At 42.4% G+C, this 18,044-nt stretch overlaps 1 protein-coding gene across 5 annotated transcripts in view; it reads left to right on the forward strand.

Moving 5' to 3' along the window:
* Positions 1-18,044, forward strand: part of LOC136863898 (WD repeat-containing protein 89) — a 429,002-nt gene that overhangs the window by 81,505 nt on the left and 329,453 nt on the right. For all 5 annotated transcript variants that reach the window (XM_067140308.2, XM_067140306.2, XM_067140305.2 and 2 more), the window contains exon 3: positions 15,263-15,382. In XM_067140308.2, coding sequence (XP_066996409.2) covers positions 15,263-15,382 — 120 coding nt within the window. The remainder of the gene's footprint in view (positions 1-15,262; positions 15,383-18,044) is intronic.

The raw sequence follows: 18,044 nt of genomic DNA on the forward strand, positions 1-18,044 counted from the left end.
GGTTGCAGGAATGTTGACCTTCACACAATACTAGCAGATTACATGTTGAGTGTGAACAGAATGGGATGCAACGTGGCCAGCGTCTCATCACATACCTCACAAGTTGACAGTACATGACACAGAGTAGGATTATCATACCAGTACAGAGTGTAGTAGGCAACCATAGGTATCATACATTCTTGCTCTCTTAAGGTAGTTGCATGGTTGGAAAAGCGCGCGCAACACAAACTGCAACATAATATGTCGGAGCACAGAATAATGTTCCAAAGACCGTAAATAATTTTGCAGGTCGAAATACACAACACAGGCATAAATGGCGTCGTGGCATGGCACATAACTAATCACTCGAACAGCCAAAACGAAGTAGCACTCGAAAATGTTTGATGGAGGATACCGTTGAAAATTTAGATGTATAAGTTTTGATGTCACTTGAAGTTTATAATCATAATAATTTACATAGTCTGTCATCGATAGTAATATCTGACAATGTATCTTGCGTGTGAGTAAGTTACATAATTTTGAAGAAAATAATAAACGCTATTTTTAAGGAATTCAGTTTACATGACCATAAATATGTTTACAAAATTTTGATGATTACGTAGGCTTAATTTGACTCAAGTGTACACGTCTAATGCGTTTGGCAATTGGGTCGTTAACTAACAAGGATACTGGAGTTAAGAACTCTAATACCGTACAAGGACCGTGATAACGAGCTGCTAATTTAGCAGAAAATTTATTTACAGCTTTACTACTAGGATAAGACTTGACAAAAACAGTGTCACCCACAGATAGATTGGTAGGCCTGCGTCATTTGTCATACTTCTTTTGCACATTATCATAGGAAACAACAAGTTTTGCTCTAGCTCTGTTCCACATTTTACGAATCTCCTCCGGATCTGGATCATCAGGGAGGAGGGAGTCAATGTTAAGCACATTAGAAATGGGGGAAAATGGGGTAAATCCAAGCATTAAAGACATGGGTGTTTGGCCACGAGACTCGTGAACAGATGAATTAAACGCATAAGTAAGCCAATGAATACAAGAATCCCATTTAGATTGTTGGTTATGATGGTATGCAATGAGGGCAGCACGTAAGTTGCGGTTAACTCTTTCAGCAAAACTGGGGTTGGGATAGTAAGGAGTAGTGGTGACGTGAGATATCGAGAGATCAAAACAGAACTTCCTAAACAGGTTACATGCAAAGGATCTAGCATTGTCAGACACAATAAACTTAGGAGGACCAAATACAGAAAAGATCGAATTGAGACAAGATATAGTGGTCTGAGCATCCATCTTTCTCGTCGGGAAAATCCAAGTAAAACGGGTAAAACCGTCAACACACACTAGTGCGAATCGATTTCCTTTAGAGCTTAATGGGAACGCTCCGACATAATCAATGAACAGTCTCTCCATTGGTTTAGTAGGGTGAGATGAGGACAACAACCCAACACGGGTATTCAAACTAGGTTTACTTATACTGCACAGTCTACAAGCTTTGACCATTTCCCTAATATGAAAATCCATATTCTTCCATATGAAATGCGTTCGTATCTTTTGACGAGTTTTGAAAACACCTAAATGTCCTCCCATGGGGGAGTCATGGTAATACTTAAAGATTTCAGGGATGAGGATTTGAGGACACACAATTTTGTACTTATTGTCATGTCTGGCCTTGCAACATAGGACATTGTTAACAAGCTTATAAGGTTTAACAACGTTACCATCTTCAAGTTGTTTAACAATGGAACTAATTTCAGGATCACTAGCTTGCAATTTTGACATATCGTGGAACAGCAACGGGGAGTCAGTCAAGATAGCATTAATGCAATTGGATTGGCATGCAGAATGGTTAGGAAGGGAATTGACATCAAAATCAGGAGGGTGAAGAGGCTTTTCACCAAACATCCTACTCAATCCATCAGCTACAACATTTTCAGTACCACGGATGTGGCGAACATCAAAATTAAAGGCGGAGATGCGAATTGCCCAACGGGTCAATCTACCCGTGCGCTTAGGTCTATTTAATACCCAACTAAGTGCCATGTTGTCAGTTTCAAGAAGAAATTTAGAGTGTTCTACATACATGCGGAACTTTTCAAGGGAAAAAATAACGGCCAAACATTCAAGTTCGTATATGGAATACTTCATTTCATCTGAATTCAGGGTACGCGAGGCATAAGCAATGGGTCTCCTACCTAGCTCATCTTCTTGGAGGAGGACACCAGCAACGGCAGAACCAGAAGCATCAGTTTGAATAATGAAAGGTTTTGAGAAGTTAGGAATTGCCAGGACAGGGGCATTTGCCAGAGCAGATTTAAGTTTATCAAAAGCAATTTGTTGAGGTTCCTTCCAGACAAATTTAACATCCTTACGCCGAAGGGCATTAAGGGGAGCAGCAATTTGGGCAAAATTTGGGATAAATTTTCAAAAAAAATTGGCCATACCAACGAAGCGGGCTATTCCCTTCTGATCCTTAGGTACTGGAAAATCATAGATGGCTTGGGTTCTACTCTGGTCCACAGCTACACCATTAGGTGATACGATATGACCCAGGAAAGACATACGAGGCTGCGCAAAGGAAACTTTAGATCGCTTGACAGTGAGACCAGCTTGCTTAAAGCGACGAACCACTTCCCTGATATGAGAGAGATGTTCCTCAAAGGTTTCCGAGTACACGACGACATCGTCAAGATAATTGTACACAAACCTGAACTTAATGTCAGACAATATGGAATCTAGTAGTCTCGACAACACAGCTGCGCCCGTACTGAGGCCAAACGGGATTCGTTCGTACTCGTATAAGTTCCAGTCCGTGATAAATGCAGTTAAATGCTTACTTTCCTTGGCCAGAGGGATCTGGTGATACGCCTGATTGAGATCAAATACAGAATAAAATTTAGCACCATAGAAGAATGAAAAGCAAGTATGCAAGTCAGGTAGTGGAATTGATTGCAAGATAATCTTCTTATTGAGAGATCGGTAGTCGATCACAGGCCTGAAGCCACCTTGGGGCTTAGGGACTAGGAAGATGGGGGACGCATAAGCAGAAGTTGAAGGCCTGATAACTCCTTCCTCAAGCATCTTATCAATAATTTCTTTCAGAACCTTCATACGTGGGGGAGATAGACGATAGGGAGGAGATCGAACAGGGATGGTGTCACTCACATCAATTTTATACTCAAGCACATTAGTTACCCCTAGCTTATCCGTGAATACCTCAGGAAATTCATCACACAATTCATGTATCAGTTGAGCTTGTTCACTAGTTAAATGACTCAGGTCACATTTTTCCTCAGTAACTTGGTCGTGTGCATCAATAGAACAGAGATGTTTACCAGAACAAGGGAGATAATTGACCAATGGCAGAGCATAATCTGTACAAAACTTGAAAGACAGACAACGATTATGGGCATCAAGAATTAATCCTACATGAACAGCAAAGTCGTAACCAAGAATTACATCATGCGATAATCCTTCGACCACAATGAAATTAAATTTCCAGGTGAAATGATTAATACGAATTTTGACCTTTACATAACCTTTAACATTCAAGACAGAGCCGTTTGCGGCATGAAACACAGTTGAAAGGGGCTCTAGGTTCGGAAATTTACAGACAGATTGATTTTTAGAAAACCAAGACCAATTAATAGCAGAGGTAACACTGCCAGAGTCCACCAGTGCAAATGTAGGCTCATTATTGATTTCTACAGGAATAATCGGAATTTTAGAATGGACACTCCCTGAAATACTTTTACAGTCACCAGGACAAACAACATCATTATCATAGACATAAGTATTATCATGGTCATTCAATTTACTCATGGAGGGGCTTGCGTTATCAGTACCTTCACCTAGTCAGATGCGCTGATTAGTATTACTCAAGTTGAAATTAGCAGAGGGAGGTGGATAATTTGGCACCGGGTAAGCAACGCCTTGAAATTGGGGGCTAGGAAAATTACTAGTAGGCAAATTCTTCCTCTTTACCAATGGGCATTTGTTCCTCAGATGGTCTTTAGACCCACAAGCAAAACATTTTTTTGAAACAGCACCTAAACTACTGGCGTTCAGGCCAGACGACTGCCTAGGAGAAGGACCAGTTGGAGGGGGTACATTAACAGGTCTACAACTATCACCATGTTTGGCTTCTTCAGCCTTAATACAAGCCACTTTCAGCTCACTAAAGGTTTCAGGACATTTCCTAAAGGACAGGTATGAACGGTACTCAGGGGATACACCACTCATTATACTATCTACCATATTTGCCTCATCAATAGATAGCCTGAACACATTACAATAAAACTTAAGGTCATTGACATAGTTAAACAGGCTTTCAGAATACAACTGTACCCGAAAACAATGTTTTGCAGTTAAATCCTTGAGCGCTCTGAACGGTATAAACTTCCTTAAAATTCCATCATGAAATTGGTCCAAGGTAGTATCACCCGAACAAGCTTCTAAGATCTCAGATTTAAGGATACCAACACAATGGGAAAATAGGGTTCGGAATACACTGGAAGAGCTAAGTTTAAAACAATTTGCGGTCTCTTTTACCTCGACCAGTAATCTCAAAAAGGACACTGTTTCCTCAATTGAATCAATGGACAACTTGTTAACCCCTTTAAGCAAATCACAAACAGGGTTCACATTATCGCACCTTAGCATGCCAGGATTATCAACCAATAATACAGGTTGGCCATGAAAAGCAGCTAATGAGTGATTACCCAAAACAGAGCCAGAAATGGGTTGGTTAAAATCATGAGCAGCAGAAATATTGGGGTCATTATCTTGAGAACCAGCATTAATATTAATACTTCCCAATTTAAGAGTTTGCATGATGACGTTCAAATCAGCAGATATGTTAACAGCCCTAGTTAGCAACACAGTACATTGGTTCAGAGTGGACCGATCCATTTTTAAGGTAAACAGATCCTGGAGGCGACTCGTGTAATGCGTTACACGAGCTATTTGTCTCTGTACCTGGTACTCTGAAGGTTGAGATGTTTTAAAGGCATCAGTTAATTCACTTATTTCATCTAAGGCATCAGTAATGAACAAAACAGACTCACCAATCTCTGCTTCTGACATGTCAGGTACAACAATGGGGAGATCAGCAATTTCTGAAAGTATTTCTACGTCACCCTGGATAGTACCGGATGGCTTCCTACCGCGAATCTGCACCTCATAGCTTAACTCCAGCTTCCGCAACATTCTAGGAACTGGCAAGGGGCGAGACTCCATGATTGACATGAAACAGACAACAGTTAGATTAGACTTTACACTTGGTCTTACAAATACAAGTTTAAATACCAGTTATTTTATTTTGAGCAACTAGCAATGTTGACCTGGGCAACTTATCAAGGTGTTAGAATAACAATAACAGTAACCACAGCGAATTGCTACCACTCACTACTGCAACCTTACCAATCAGAAAACCAAACATTCAAAAGAAAAGCACAAACATCAAGAAGAAAACAAGCACAATACTTACCGAAAGGCAGTAGCATAAAATATGAAGCGTGGAAGGCAAAGCGAGAATTAAAAAGGCCAGGATCTTACATAACTTTGACAGGTTGCCAGGTAAATATTGCTAGCTACTAAATGACACACCAGATAAATTTGAAATGAAGAAAATTTACTAAGCAAATGTAATTTGAAAATGGTATAAAATAAGAACAATAATAAAAAAAATATATATATAATTCTTTTTCTAAAATTTAAAAATGCAATCAAACTAGATGAGGAAAACAGTACTTTAAAATAAAGTTGAAATTAAGGAGAAATGAAGCTCACATTAACATAGGCTTCCGCCGAAATTAAGGTTTGAAAATTCATTAATAACTCATTACCTTACATACAGGAAATAATATTATTTTAAAATTGGTTGCAACCGATATGCGGGCCCGCGATATAAAATCACTTTAAAACTGAAATTTGCTACACTACAAGATACTAAGTTACAAGACGCACACAAGGACACACGAAAAAGAAGAAAATTTAGTGGCTCCAACCGCGAATAAACATTACACAAAAGAAACGAGCTAGATGAAAACACAATAAAATAATAGTGCACAGCAATCCCAACAAAATGAAGTATATAAGGAAATTTACAATTAACGGTGCACTCATAAAAATAATAAAGAACACTGAAGCACCCAACAAGAGCTACCCGTTACCGACGCGAAGCCAAGATCCCATAATAATCATCAAAGCCACCCAAAATATTAACGTATCATCAGATTAGATAAGAAGGGGTGACATGACGTAATAAAGACAAAAGCAAGGAACCCAAACAATGGGAGAAAAGATAATAAGACAACGAAAGAAAACTCCCATTATTAAACTTAATTTCGACCAGCAAATTTCAATTTTAAGATTGTAAGTTATTAAAATAATAATATTAATAATAATAATTATTACTTATCCAAGAGGTGATAATGCCAGTTTACATTAGCCTTACTTAATGAATTCATCAGCGATTTACATACTTTAGAACAGAGGGGGCCGTGGAATGCGCTACGATGCAAATATGAGGTGTCATTAATTAAGGCCGGTAACAATGCGATAATCATTACGTACAGATAACCAGCCACGAAGGCAATAGGACAAAATCAGACAGCAATTACATCCAACCAGAAAAAAACTAAGGGAGAAAACACGCACCGAAATGAATTACCAAAAAAAAAAAAAAAAAAAGTAATAATAATAATAATCGTCATCATAATGAACATCAAGAAACACAGTTGGCAATAATGGACCCCGACAAAAACGTAAGACAAAATCACTTACACCAAATATCACCTCATAGATGCATAACTAGCGATCCCGAGCTCCCTACATTACATTAGATTTTCTTTTTCCAACCGGTTCGGTTCAAACAGATATCAAATTTTGCTTACAAGGTTGCACTATACCAAAATTGACGTTTATAATGTTGCTCATGTCCGCGATGAAATTACTCACACTGGTGCCTGAACGAATGGGATCCCTTCAATAAATTATAATTTTCAGTACTTACTTGGAGTAAAGATATCCAAACTTACAAGACACTTGAAACTTTTCATACCGATAACGGTTACACACTGCACCAAGTTTACATGTTACATTAGGACAATATTAAGGTTGGAGCACACTGAATAACTTCAAAAAAAATAACACAGGGCCTAGCCCTCACATTACACTTTAACCCCCGGAGTCAAGCTCCATTATAATAGCTTTCCCTTTTCGCCAAGCCGTCTGCTTGGGAGCTTCATACAACACAGCCATCTTGGAGAGTAACGGGGAGCTGACTGCTGCAGACTACTGAGCTCACACCGAGCTAGCGATAGGTCAGTCCCATAATTCAATGCGTGCACCGCGAAAATGCGCAGAAGTTACAAATGATAATTCGGCGCATTAGAGTCCAGTCAAATGCCTGACAATAATGGATAGATAACTTGAATTAAATTGGTCTGGTAACTTCCACAGTTAGGAAACAGTTCCAACAATGGCCGATAATACAGATAACGGCTGGATACACAAGTCGACATGACAGATGAATAAATAAATACACTTAGATGCTTTGATGTAATAATTCAGTTATGTCCCGTAAATATTAGTTCCCATTTTCACATTACACTTAACACAAAAAATCAAGTCCTACGATACAATCTTGTAGGTAAGCAGAAATACAACATGTTATTACAATTTAGAGTGAAGCTAAACGTGCTTTCAAACATCTGAACAATAGAGTGGCGACTACGGCAAACTCCTATGTGATATACCAACGAAAATTAAATGCAAATTAAAACCGGACTGAAATCAACAGTGCTTACCTCAAGGCAGCCCATCCTGGGAGCGAGGTCACGCTGACATGCGTCAAAACAGCTGGACTCGCAATAGAACGAAAGACAGTAAAATGAAAATGTTAAAGGTCCACCTTTTCAATACCATGAATGTTTATTGATGTGAATATATACCACATAACATCTAGTGAAGGTTGGTACTAGTTTCGACGCTCATTGCGGGTCATCATCAGCCAACAAATCAATTGAGCAAAATGCAACTTATCGAATAGCAATATATAACACATGATAACACCTACAAGACAAATGTTAAACTATGACTAGTTGAAATATAAAACACATGACAGCAAATACAAGGATTAATGTTGAAAGCTAAATTGTCAAAAGTTAAAACAATGAAATCAAAACAGAGAAGGTAACAATAGTTAGGGTATAATACACGAGAAAGTAATCCAGCTTGAGATTTGTAGAACATAAGGCGTATCTATATACAACATTTAAATGCACCAACTAAGGCAAATTTTAAATGTAACATTAAAATGATGAGGGTATAGTGCGTATGACCATCTAAAACACATGACAGCACCTATAAAGTCACTGTTAGATTATAACCAGTTGAAATGATGTGGTATTATAAATTTACTCATTCGGGACAAATATTTCAGGTTTCCAATGGGAATCAACATCTATATCATTCAACTCAGTGGTTTTTCCAGGAATTTCAAGTTCAACAGTGGTGTGTGCCGACATGAGGTAATTACAGCATCAGACATGTTATGTATAAATAACATGAAGAAGAATGTAATCAGTGGCGATATCATAGTTCAATCGACAGATACAAAATTGTGGGTATCTTCGAGTCAAGCATGAAATCAGTACTTTTCTATGTTTGTGATATGTGGAAGGTGACTCGAGATCTAACAGTAAAGTCGAGATGATACAGATGAAATATTTGTCCCGAATGAGTAAATTTATAATACCAATTTAAATGGTCCGTTATTGGACATTATAAATTTTCCAGCTAACTCATTCCTGGTTGCCAGCGTTTCGCCCTGGTGTGCTAAGTTGGGCTCATCAGTTGGTACCTAGCATACCTACCAAGACGCTGGCTAGTGCATACCATGGAGGCCACTGCATAGGCTACTTGTCCAATAACGGACCATTTAAATTGGTATTATAAATTTACTCATTCGGGACAAATATTTCAGATTCCGTATGGGAATCAACATCTGTATCATCTGATAGCCAAGCAGGCATCAATTTTTGGTAAGGAGACAAGGTCTTTCATAGTGCATTGGCACTGCCGGTGGCTTGAAGTAGCCTACGCAGTGGCCTCCACGGTATGCACTAGCCATGCATCTTGGTAGGTATGCTAGGTACCAACTGATGAGCCCAACCTAGCACACCAGGTTGAAACGCTGGCAACCAGGAATGAGTTAGCTGGAAAATTTATAATGTCCAATAACGGACCATTTAAATTGGTATTAGTAAAGTCGAGACTTCCATCAACATATGTATGAGAACCATCCTAGGAGTGCGATGGTGGGGCACTATATGGAATAAAGAATTGTGGAAGCGCACGTCTGAAGTCCAGAAAATAGAATATGAATGGTGAAATGGATGGGTCACACCCTGACAGCATACCGGGGAGGCAGAAAAAAGGGTAATATAGCGACAGTTGGGAAGTTCTGGAAGTGGCAGCAAATAGTCCACTCACCTCAAGCCAAATACAGTGGAACCTCGATATGTCAAATCACATCGGTAGGTAAATTTTATTTCGAGTTATTGAGAATATCGTTTTTGAGCATGTATAGCACATTATTGAATTGAATGTATCTACGGGCTTTTACTGCATACAGTTTTTTTAACCGTATTTGAAAATGAAAGAATACGGCACATACAGTAGTGAAACAAGAAAGATACCTACATTAATACCTTTTGCCCTTCTATTTCCTTCCACATACGTTTCAACATTTATTGCTGTAAAAACAATGTCATTTACATTTGACTGACTCTGCATGTAGGATCGAAGAATAGCCACTGCACTTAATGCCAGGTCTGCTGATTGTGCAGGAGAAGGCAGTTCTAACTTTTGTTGTTGGCGGTTGCCGTCTTCTTCTTCTTCTTGCTTGTCAGCAGCGTCGATGATATCCATAGGAGGCTCGGCAACATTCAGCTTCCCACTTAACAAGTTGCTGATACTGCGCCCATTTAACACAAGTACCTTCCTCCTCTTCTGAGTCACCTTTCAAGAATCTTACTGTGTGGAAGTAGTTTGCTGCTTCATATCAGCATTGCTATCGACTCTAGTAGATTGATGTCCGTTAATTCCTCTCAGAAAACTCTGAACAGCACTCTTCCTATAGAAATGCTTTGAGTTTTTATTCCATGGGCTCGGTGGTGAGAAGACCACGTGCACTACCTTTAACTTCGAAGGAGCCCCTTGGGATGAGCAAGGCATTTGTCTATGAAAAGAAAGATTTTCCTCCCTTCACGTTGAAACTTCTCATCAATACCACGCAGCCATGATTATTAATTGGAGCTTGCCTTCCATGACTTCCAGTGGCATTCGTATGTGATTGGTAATGACTTCACACCCCAGAAATAGCTAGGCTTTGCTAATTTTATGATCACTAGAAGCTTTAGTTTTTCAGTTCCCGCCATATTAACACACAGCATTACTGTAACACTTTCCTTACTTCCTTTCCCCCCAAAACACTTTTCACCTTCAATCGCCAGTGTCCTTCCAGGCAGGGAGGACTGTACTCCTGGCTGGCTGCCACTTTGCTGATTGCAGCACTTTAATTGTCAGTGTCCTTCCAGGCAGGGAGGACTGTACTCCTGGCTGGCTGCCACTTTGCTGATAGCAGCACCTTGTCAGTGTCCTTCCAGGCAGAGAGGACTGTACTCCTGGCTGGCTGCCACTTTGCTGATTGCAGCACTTTAATTGTCAGTGTCCTTCCAGGCAGGGAGGACTGTACTCCTGGCTGCCACTTTGCTGATTGCAGCACCTTGTCAGTGTCCTTCCAGGCAGGGAGGACTGTACTCCTGGCTGGCTGCCACTTGGCTGATTGCAGCACTTTAATTGTCAGTGTCCTTCCAGGCAGGGAGGACTGTACTCCTGGCTGGCTGCCACTTTGCTGATTGCAGCACTTTAATTGTCAGTGTCCTTCCAGGCAGGGAGGACTGTACTCCTGGCTGCCACTTTGCTGATTGCAGCACCTTGTCAGTGTCCTTCCAGGCAGGGAGGACTGTACTCCTGGCTAGCTGCCACTTTGCTGATTGCAGCACCTTGTCAGTGTCCTTCCAGGCAGGGAGGACTGTACTCCTGGCTGGCTGCCACTTTGCTGATTGCAGCACTTTAATTGTCAGTGTCCTTCCAGGCAGGGAGGACTGTACTCCTGGCTGGCTGCCACTTTGCTGATTGCAGCACTTTGTCAGTGTCCTTCCAGGCAGGGAGGACTGTACTCCTGGCTGGCTGCCACTTTGCTGATTGCAGCACTTTAATTGTCAGTGTCCTTCCAGGCAGGGAGGACTGTACTCCTGGCTGGCTGCCACTTTGCTGATTGCAGCACCTTGTCAGTGTCCTTCCAGGCAGGGAGGACTGTACTCCTGGCTGGCTGCCACTTTGCTGATTGCAGCACTTTAATTGTCAGTGTCCTTCCAGGCAGGGAGGACTGTATTCCTGGCTGGCTGCCACTTTGCTGATTGCAGCACCTTGTCAGTGTCCTTCCAGGCAGGGAGGACTGTACTCCTGGCTGGCACTTTGCTGATAGCAGCACTTTAATTGTCAGTGTCCTTCCAGGCAGGGAGGACTGTACTCCTGGCTGCCACTTTGCTGATTGCAGCACCTTGTCAGTGTCCTTCCAGGCAGGGAGGACTGTACTCCTGGCTGGCTGCCACTTTGCTGATTGCAGCACCTTGTCAGTGTCCTTCCAGGCAGGGAGGACTGTACTCCTGGCTGGCTGCCACTTTGCTGATTGCAGCACCTTGTCAGTGTCCTTCCAGGCAGGGAGGACTGTACTCCTGGTTGGCTGCCACTTTGCTGATTGCAGCACTTTAATTGTCAGTGTCCTTCCAGGCAGGGAGGACTGTACTCCTGGCTGCCACTTTGCTGATTGCAGCACCTTGTCAGTGTCCTTCCAGGCAGAGAGGACTGTACTCCTGGCTGCCACTTTGCTGATTGCAGCACTTTAATTGTCAGTGTCCTTCCAGGCAGGGAGGACTGTAATCCTGGCTGGCTGCCACTTTGCTGATTGCAGCACCTTGTCAGTGTCCTTCCAGGCAGGGAGGACTGTACTCCTGGCTGGCTGCCACTTTGCTGATTGCAGCACCTTGTCAGTGTCCTTCCAGGCAGGGAGGACTGTATTCCTGGCTGGCTGCCACTTTGCTGATTGCAGCACCTTGTCAGTGTCCTTCCAGGTAGGGAGGACTGTACTCCTGGCTGGCTGCCACTTTGCTGATTGCAGCACCTTGTCAGTGTCCTTCCAGGCAGAGAGGACTGTACTCCTGGCTGCCACTTTGCTGATTGCAGCACTTTAATTGTCAGTGTCCTTCCAGGCAGGGAGGACTGTACTCCTGGCTGGCTGCCACTTTGCTGATTGCAGCACTTTAATTGTCAGTGTCCTTCCAGGCAGGGAGGACTGTACTCCTGGCTGGCTGCCACTTTGCTGATTGCAGCACCTTGTCAGTGTCCTTCCAGGCAGAGAGGACTGTACTCCTGGCTGCCACTTTGCTGATTGCAGCACTTTAATTGTCAGTGTCCTTCCAGGCAGGGAGGACTGTACTCCTGGCTGGCTGCCACTTTGCTGATTGCAGCACTTTAATTGTCAGTGTCCTTCCAGGCAGGGAGGACTGTACTCCTGGCTGGCTGCCACTTTGCTGATTGCAGCACCTTGTCAGTGTCCTTCCAGGCAGGGAGGACTGTACTCCTGGCTGGCTGCCACTTTGCTGATTGCAGCACCTTGTCAGTGTCCTTCCAGGCAGGGAGGACTGTACTCCTGGCTGGCTGCCACTTTGCTGATTGCAGCACTTTAATTGTCAGTGTCCTTCCAGGCAGGGAGGACTGTACTCCTGGCTGGCTGCCACTTTGCTGATTGCAGCACCTTGTCAGTGTCCTTCCAGGCAGGGAGGACTGTACTCCTGGCTGGCTGCCACTTTGCTGATTGCAGCACCTTGTCAGTGTCCTTCCAGGCAGGGAGGACTGTACTCCTGGCTGGCTGCCACTTTGCTGATTGCAGCACCTTGTCAGTGTCCTTCCAGGCAGGGAGGACTGTATTCCTGGCTGGCTGCCACTTTGCTGATTGCAGCACCTTGTCAGTGTCCTTCCAGGCAGGGAGGACTGTACTCCTGGCTGGCTGCCACTTTGCTGATTGCAGCACCTTGTCAGTGTCCTTCCAGGCAGGGAGGACTGTACTCCTGGCTGGCTGCCACTTTGCTGATTGCAGCACTTTAATTGTCAGTGTCCTTCCAGGCAGGGAGGACTGTATTCCTGGCTGGCTGCCACTTTGCTGATTGCAGCACCTTGTCAGTGTCCTTCCAGGCAGGGAGGACTGTACTCCTGGCTGGCACTTTGCTGATAGCAGCACTTTAATTGTCAGTGTCCTTCCAGGCAGGGAGGACTGTACTCCTGGCTGGCTGCCACTTTGCTGATTGCAGCACCTTGTCAGTGTCCTTCCAGGCAGGGAGGACTGTACTCCTGGCTGGCTGCCACTTTGCTGATAGCAGCACCTTGTCAGTGTCCTTCCAGGCAGGGAGGACTGTACTCCTGGCTGGCTGCCACTTTGCTGATAGCAGCACCTTGTCAGTGTCCTTCCAGGCAGGGAGGACTGTACTCCTGGCTGGCTGCCACTTTGCTGATAGCAGCACCTTGTCAGTGTCCTTCCAGGCAGGGAGGACTGTACTGCCACTGGACCACAGTAGTATGCTCTTGTCTCTTTATGACTCCATGGAACATCTGAAGGAAAGAAAAAAGTTCAGGACCTGGAAACATGGGTGAAAGCATGACAGGGTAGAACTGCATTTCCCCATCAATGACAGATATTAACAAAATGTTAAGTTCTACAGATTAAAAATGTTACTTGACCGAATCTGAAATATGTCATTCTGTTTTTAATGATATGATAGTCTGTGATGAAATGTTTTCTTTTTCTGGTATTTTCTGATTTTGTTAATCGTGCATCAGTTTCGACAGACTGAAGAACTTCACAGTAGTTGTAGATTAGAATAGGTAGTGTAGGAGTCGTTAAAAACTTGTAACAGCAGAATACATTGTCATTTATGTAACATATCATACGAGCTATACCTTAAATTACAGTACATTCTTGAAATCCTAGCGAGTTAGCCGTGCGGTTATGGTGCGCAGTTGTGCGCCTGCATTCCGGAGATAGTGGGTTCGAACTCCATGGTCTGCAGCCCTAATAATGTTTTTCCATGGTTTCCCATTTTCACACCAGGCAAATTCTGGGGCTGAACCTTAATTAAGGCCACAGCCTCTTCCTTCCCTCTCCTAGCTCTTTGTTTCCTATCCAATCATTGTTATCTGCTTTGGTGCGATGTAAGGCCAGTTGTAAAAGAAAACAACAACAACTAAAACATTCTTGAAATTAAACAGTGTTTAGTGATATACAACCTATTAACTATACAGTGTACTCATGCATTTATGTTTCTGATAGGAAAGATGGTTTAGAGAGAGCTGTCTTCCCTGATGGAACTCTGAAAATTGGTGGCAAAAGGGGCTCTGGTTAAGACGCAGCAGGTCGTTATGCTACTTAGGTTCCAGAAGGGGTTAAAAAAAAAAAAAAAAAAAGTAAATAAATGCAGTGTAAAGTTTAATCTTATACTAGTTGTATAGTATCATTTGAAGTAATTCCACCGGGCGAGTTGGCCGTGCGCGTTGAGGCGCGCGGCTGTGAGCTTGCATCCGGGAGATAGTAGGTTCGAATCCCACTATCGGCAGCCCTGAAGATGGTTTTCCGTGGTTTCCCATTTTCACACCAGGCAAATGCTGGGGCTGTACCTTAATTGAGGCCACGGCCGCTTCCTTCCAACTCCTAGGCCTTTCCTGTCCCATCGTCGCCATAAGACCTATCTGTGTCGGAGCGACGTAAAGCCCCTAGCAAAAAAAAAAAAAAAAAAAAAAAAAAAAAAATGAAGTAATTCCACATACTGTATATCAGATGACTATATTTGTAAGTAGTACAGGAGATATTATAAGTAGAATTTTGTAAGCAATATAAATTTATTAAGGATGAGCTGTGTGTTTAATAGAAAAAATTTGTTAGCGTAAATTGTATTATAGGGAAAATTTTCTTCTATTGTTAATTTAATATTTAGTGCTTGACAATAATGTATTTTAGTGTACCAATTGCCACCAAGGTAGACACCTCATTTGCAAATAAAGAGATTTTGATTTTGATTTGATTTGTTTAAGTGGTATCCTTCTCTTCTTTGCTGTTAATTGTGTTCTCTTTTCTTTTTAGGGATGTGAAACCACTAATTGCTGTTGGGCTATCCGACTTTTCATGCTCAGTATATGATGGGGAGCGGCTAGAGAAAATCTGCAGCTTATGCGGTCATAAAGGAACAATATCTGGTGTGCGGTAAGAATGTTGCCACGAGTTGGATGTAATTGTACCTACAAATATAAATGATACGGCATTTGATTAATTAATTAATCCAGTATGGAGGCAATGTTTAAGAGTTATCCTCCTTCAATTGCACGTACATATTGCCAATTTGGGCCGAGTAGCTCAGGCCTTCTGAGTTCAAGTTAGCAGGTTGGATCCTGGCTCAGTCCATTGGTATCTGAAGTTGCTTAAATATGGTTGACTTGTGTCAGTAACTCCTGTGGCACCACTGCATCATTGAAAACCATTATTATTATTTCTTTCTTAAACCAGTGTCTCAGATTCAAGTCATGATGAGACCAAGAATTCTTTGAGATATTCTGGTGTTACGCATTTGAGACTAATGATGGTGTTTTGTATGATCTCATGTGATATTCATTTGGATCCTCCCTTTGACACAAGTGCGATAAATACATATAACTTGAAAACAATATTCTCTCACCCATGGGTAATTAATGCAAATATCAAGCTTGAATTATTATTATTATTATTATTATTATTATTATTATTATTATTATTGTTGTTGTTGTTGTTGTTGTTGTTGTTGTACCGGATTTTACACCTCAACTCCGCACATTTAAAAGAAGCGCCTTAAGGAATGCTATCTCTCATACAAAACGTGAAGCATCTACTGCATGAAGTTGGGACATTAATCAGAAGATATCACTCATAAATAACAGAGTAATGTGTTGCCCCAGGGGCTCTGAAATTTGGAGCGTGGATTGGCGACCACGTGGCCCTTAGCTGAGTCCTGGCATTGCTTCCACTTACTTGTGCAAGGCTCCTCACTTTCATCTGTCATATCTGACCTTCCTTGGTCTACTCTTGTTCTTTTCCCGTACCCGACGCTCTTAGGTTTCCGAGGGCTAGGGAGTCTTTAATTTTCATGCCCTTCGTGGCCCTTGTCTTTCTTTGGCAGATACCTTCATTTTTCGAGGTGTCGGGTCCCTTCATTTTTTTCTCCTCAGGGCTAACAACCTTGAATAGACAAACCGTCATCCACTACGGTGGCCTCATCTACATACTGGTTGGACTCAACATGAAAGGAAAAATTAATACAAAGAATACCCCAGGTGGTAACAAATCCACCCCCACTTGTGATGGGGCAAGCAGGTCATCGGATTCTGGGGAGCCTGCACCTCCATGTATTCCACCATGCAAACAACAGCAGAAAAGAAAGAGAAATATCACCTTCTTGGCTACAGTGAACATCAACTCGTTGCTAAAGACTGGTAAACTTAAACAGACTCTAGACGTGCTGAACAAATATATCAAGATTGCAGCACAACAAGAAGCACAATTCACGGACAAAGATGCATTTGAATCCCAAGGATACAGAATATACAAGGGGAAACCAGGCATCAGGGTGATGACAGTCCCACATCTTGGCACTGGCCTTGCTGTTCATCATAGCTTGATTGATCACATAATAGGGTTCACTTCACCTAATGGTAGGACCTCCTCAATATCTTTGAGGTTCGCAATAGGGCATATACCATAATGAACTTCCATGCACCCACAAACGACACAAATAGAAATGACCTGGAAGCAGGTGAACAATACTGGAGCATTCTAGAAGCAGCCCTGGACAAGATCCCACAACATCATATCACCATACTGATGGGTGATTTCAATGCACAGGTAGGAAAGGAGAAAAGATATCGCAGGATAGTGGGCCTCTACCCAGCCCATAAGAAGACAAATAAGAACAGAGAACGTCTTATAGACCTTTGTGACAAATACGGTCTTGTCCTAAAATCAACTGCCTTCAAACACCTGCCTAGGAAGGCGAAGACATGGAAGAGCCCAAATCCACTACTAGGTGAATTCCAGATAGACCATGTGGTCATGGACAAAAAGCATTACAATGAGATTCAGAATGTCAAGGTGCTAAGGGGTGCTAACTTAGACTCGGACCATTACCTATCTCTGGTAAAAACAATCCTACAGCCACTGAGAAGGCCACCGAATGTCGGTAGAAAGGCTAAAATACCGAAGTTCAACATCCTCCGACTGAGGGAAGAAGACTGTGATTTCAAAGTCACTCTGAAAGAAAACACGAAAGTGGCTGAGGTATGAGTGATGCTAGTAATACCATTCCTTATGCAGCCAGTCCCTGTTATGAAAGGTGTAAAAATATCGCTCATAGGGTCAGTTGGTGCATGCATTTCAGTGGGCTTGGCAGACTGATATGTAATAGCAACGGCTGGCTCGGTGAGGAAAGCAACGGGAAACGACCTCACTCCTCATTTCCCTAGTACGCCGCTTCAATGACTCCTAGGCTATTTACGACAGCTGTTGGCGGAGCTGCAGAGGATCAAACCAGCCTTCGTGCTGAATACCCAACATGTACACATACGTAGTTACAGTGGCATGTAAAAGCTAAATGTAAGGTAATGAAATACGGTAAATCAAACAGTATGGGTAAATATGCGGTAAATATGAAAGCCGCTGCTGCGTAAGCTCGATCGTCATTTGTTTCATAGGAGTTGCTGGCATGCTGGGTTCGTGAATAGCTGATGTTGAGGGATATCGTACTTTGCGAGAGTCGAGACTGTTTGTTACGGAAGTCTACCTTGCTCATATTCGAGTTCCGTATCTGTCCCATGAAAGTGCTGTCTCAGTAGTAAGCGAT

The sequence above is a fragment of the Anabrus simplex genome, chromosome 2 (assembly GCF_040414725.1).
Source record: "Anabrus simplex isolate iqAnaSimp1 chromosome 2, ASM4041472v1, whole genome shotgun sequence".
Taxonomy (NCBI): Eukaryota; Metazoa; Arthropoda; class Insecta; order Orthoptera; family Tettigoniidae; genus Anabrus; species Anabrus simplex.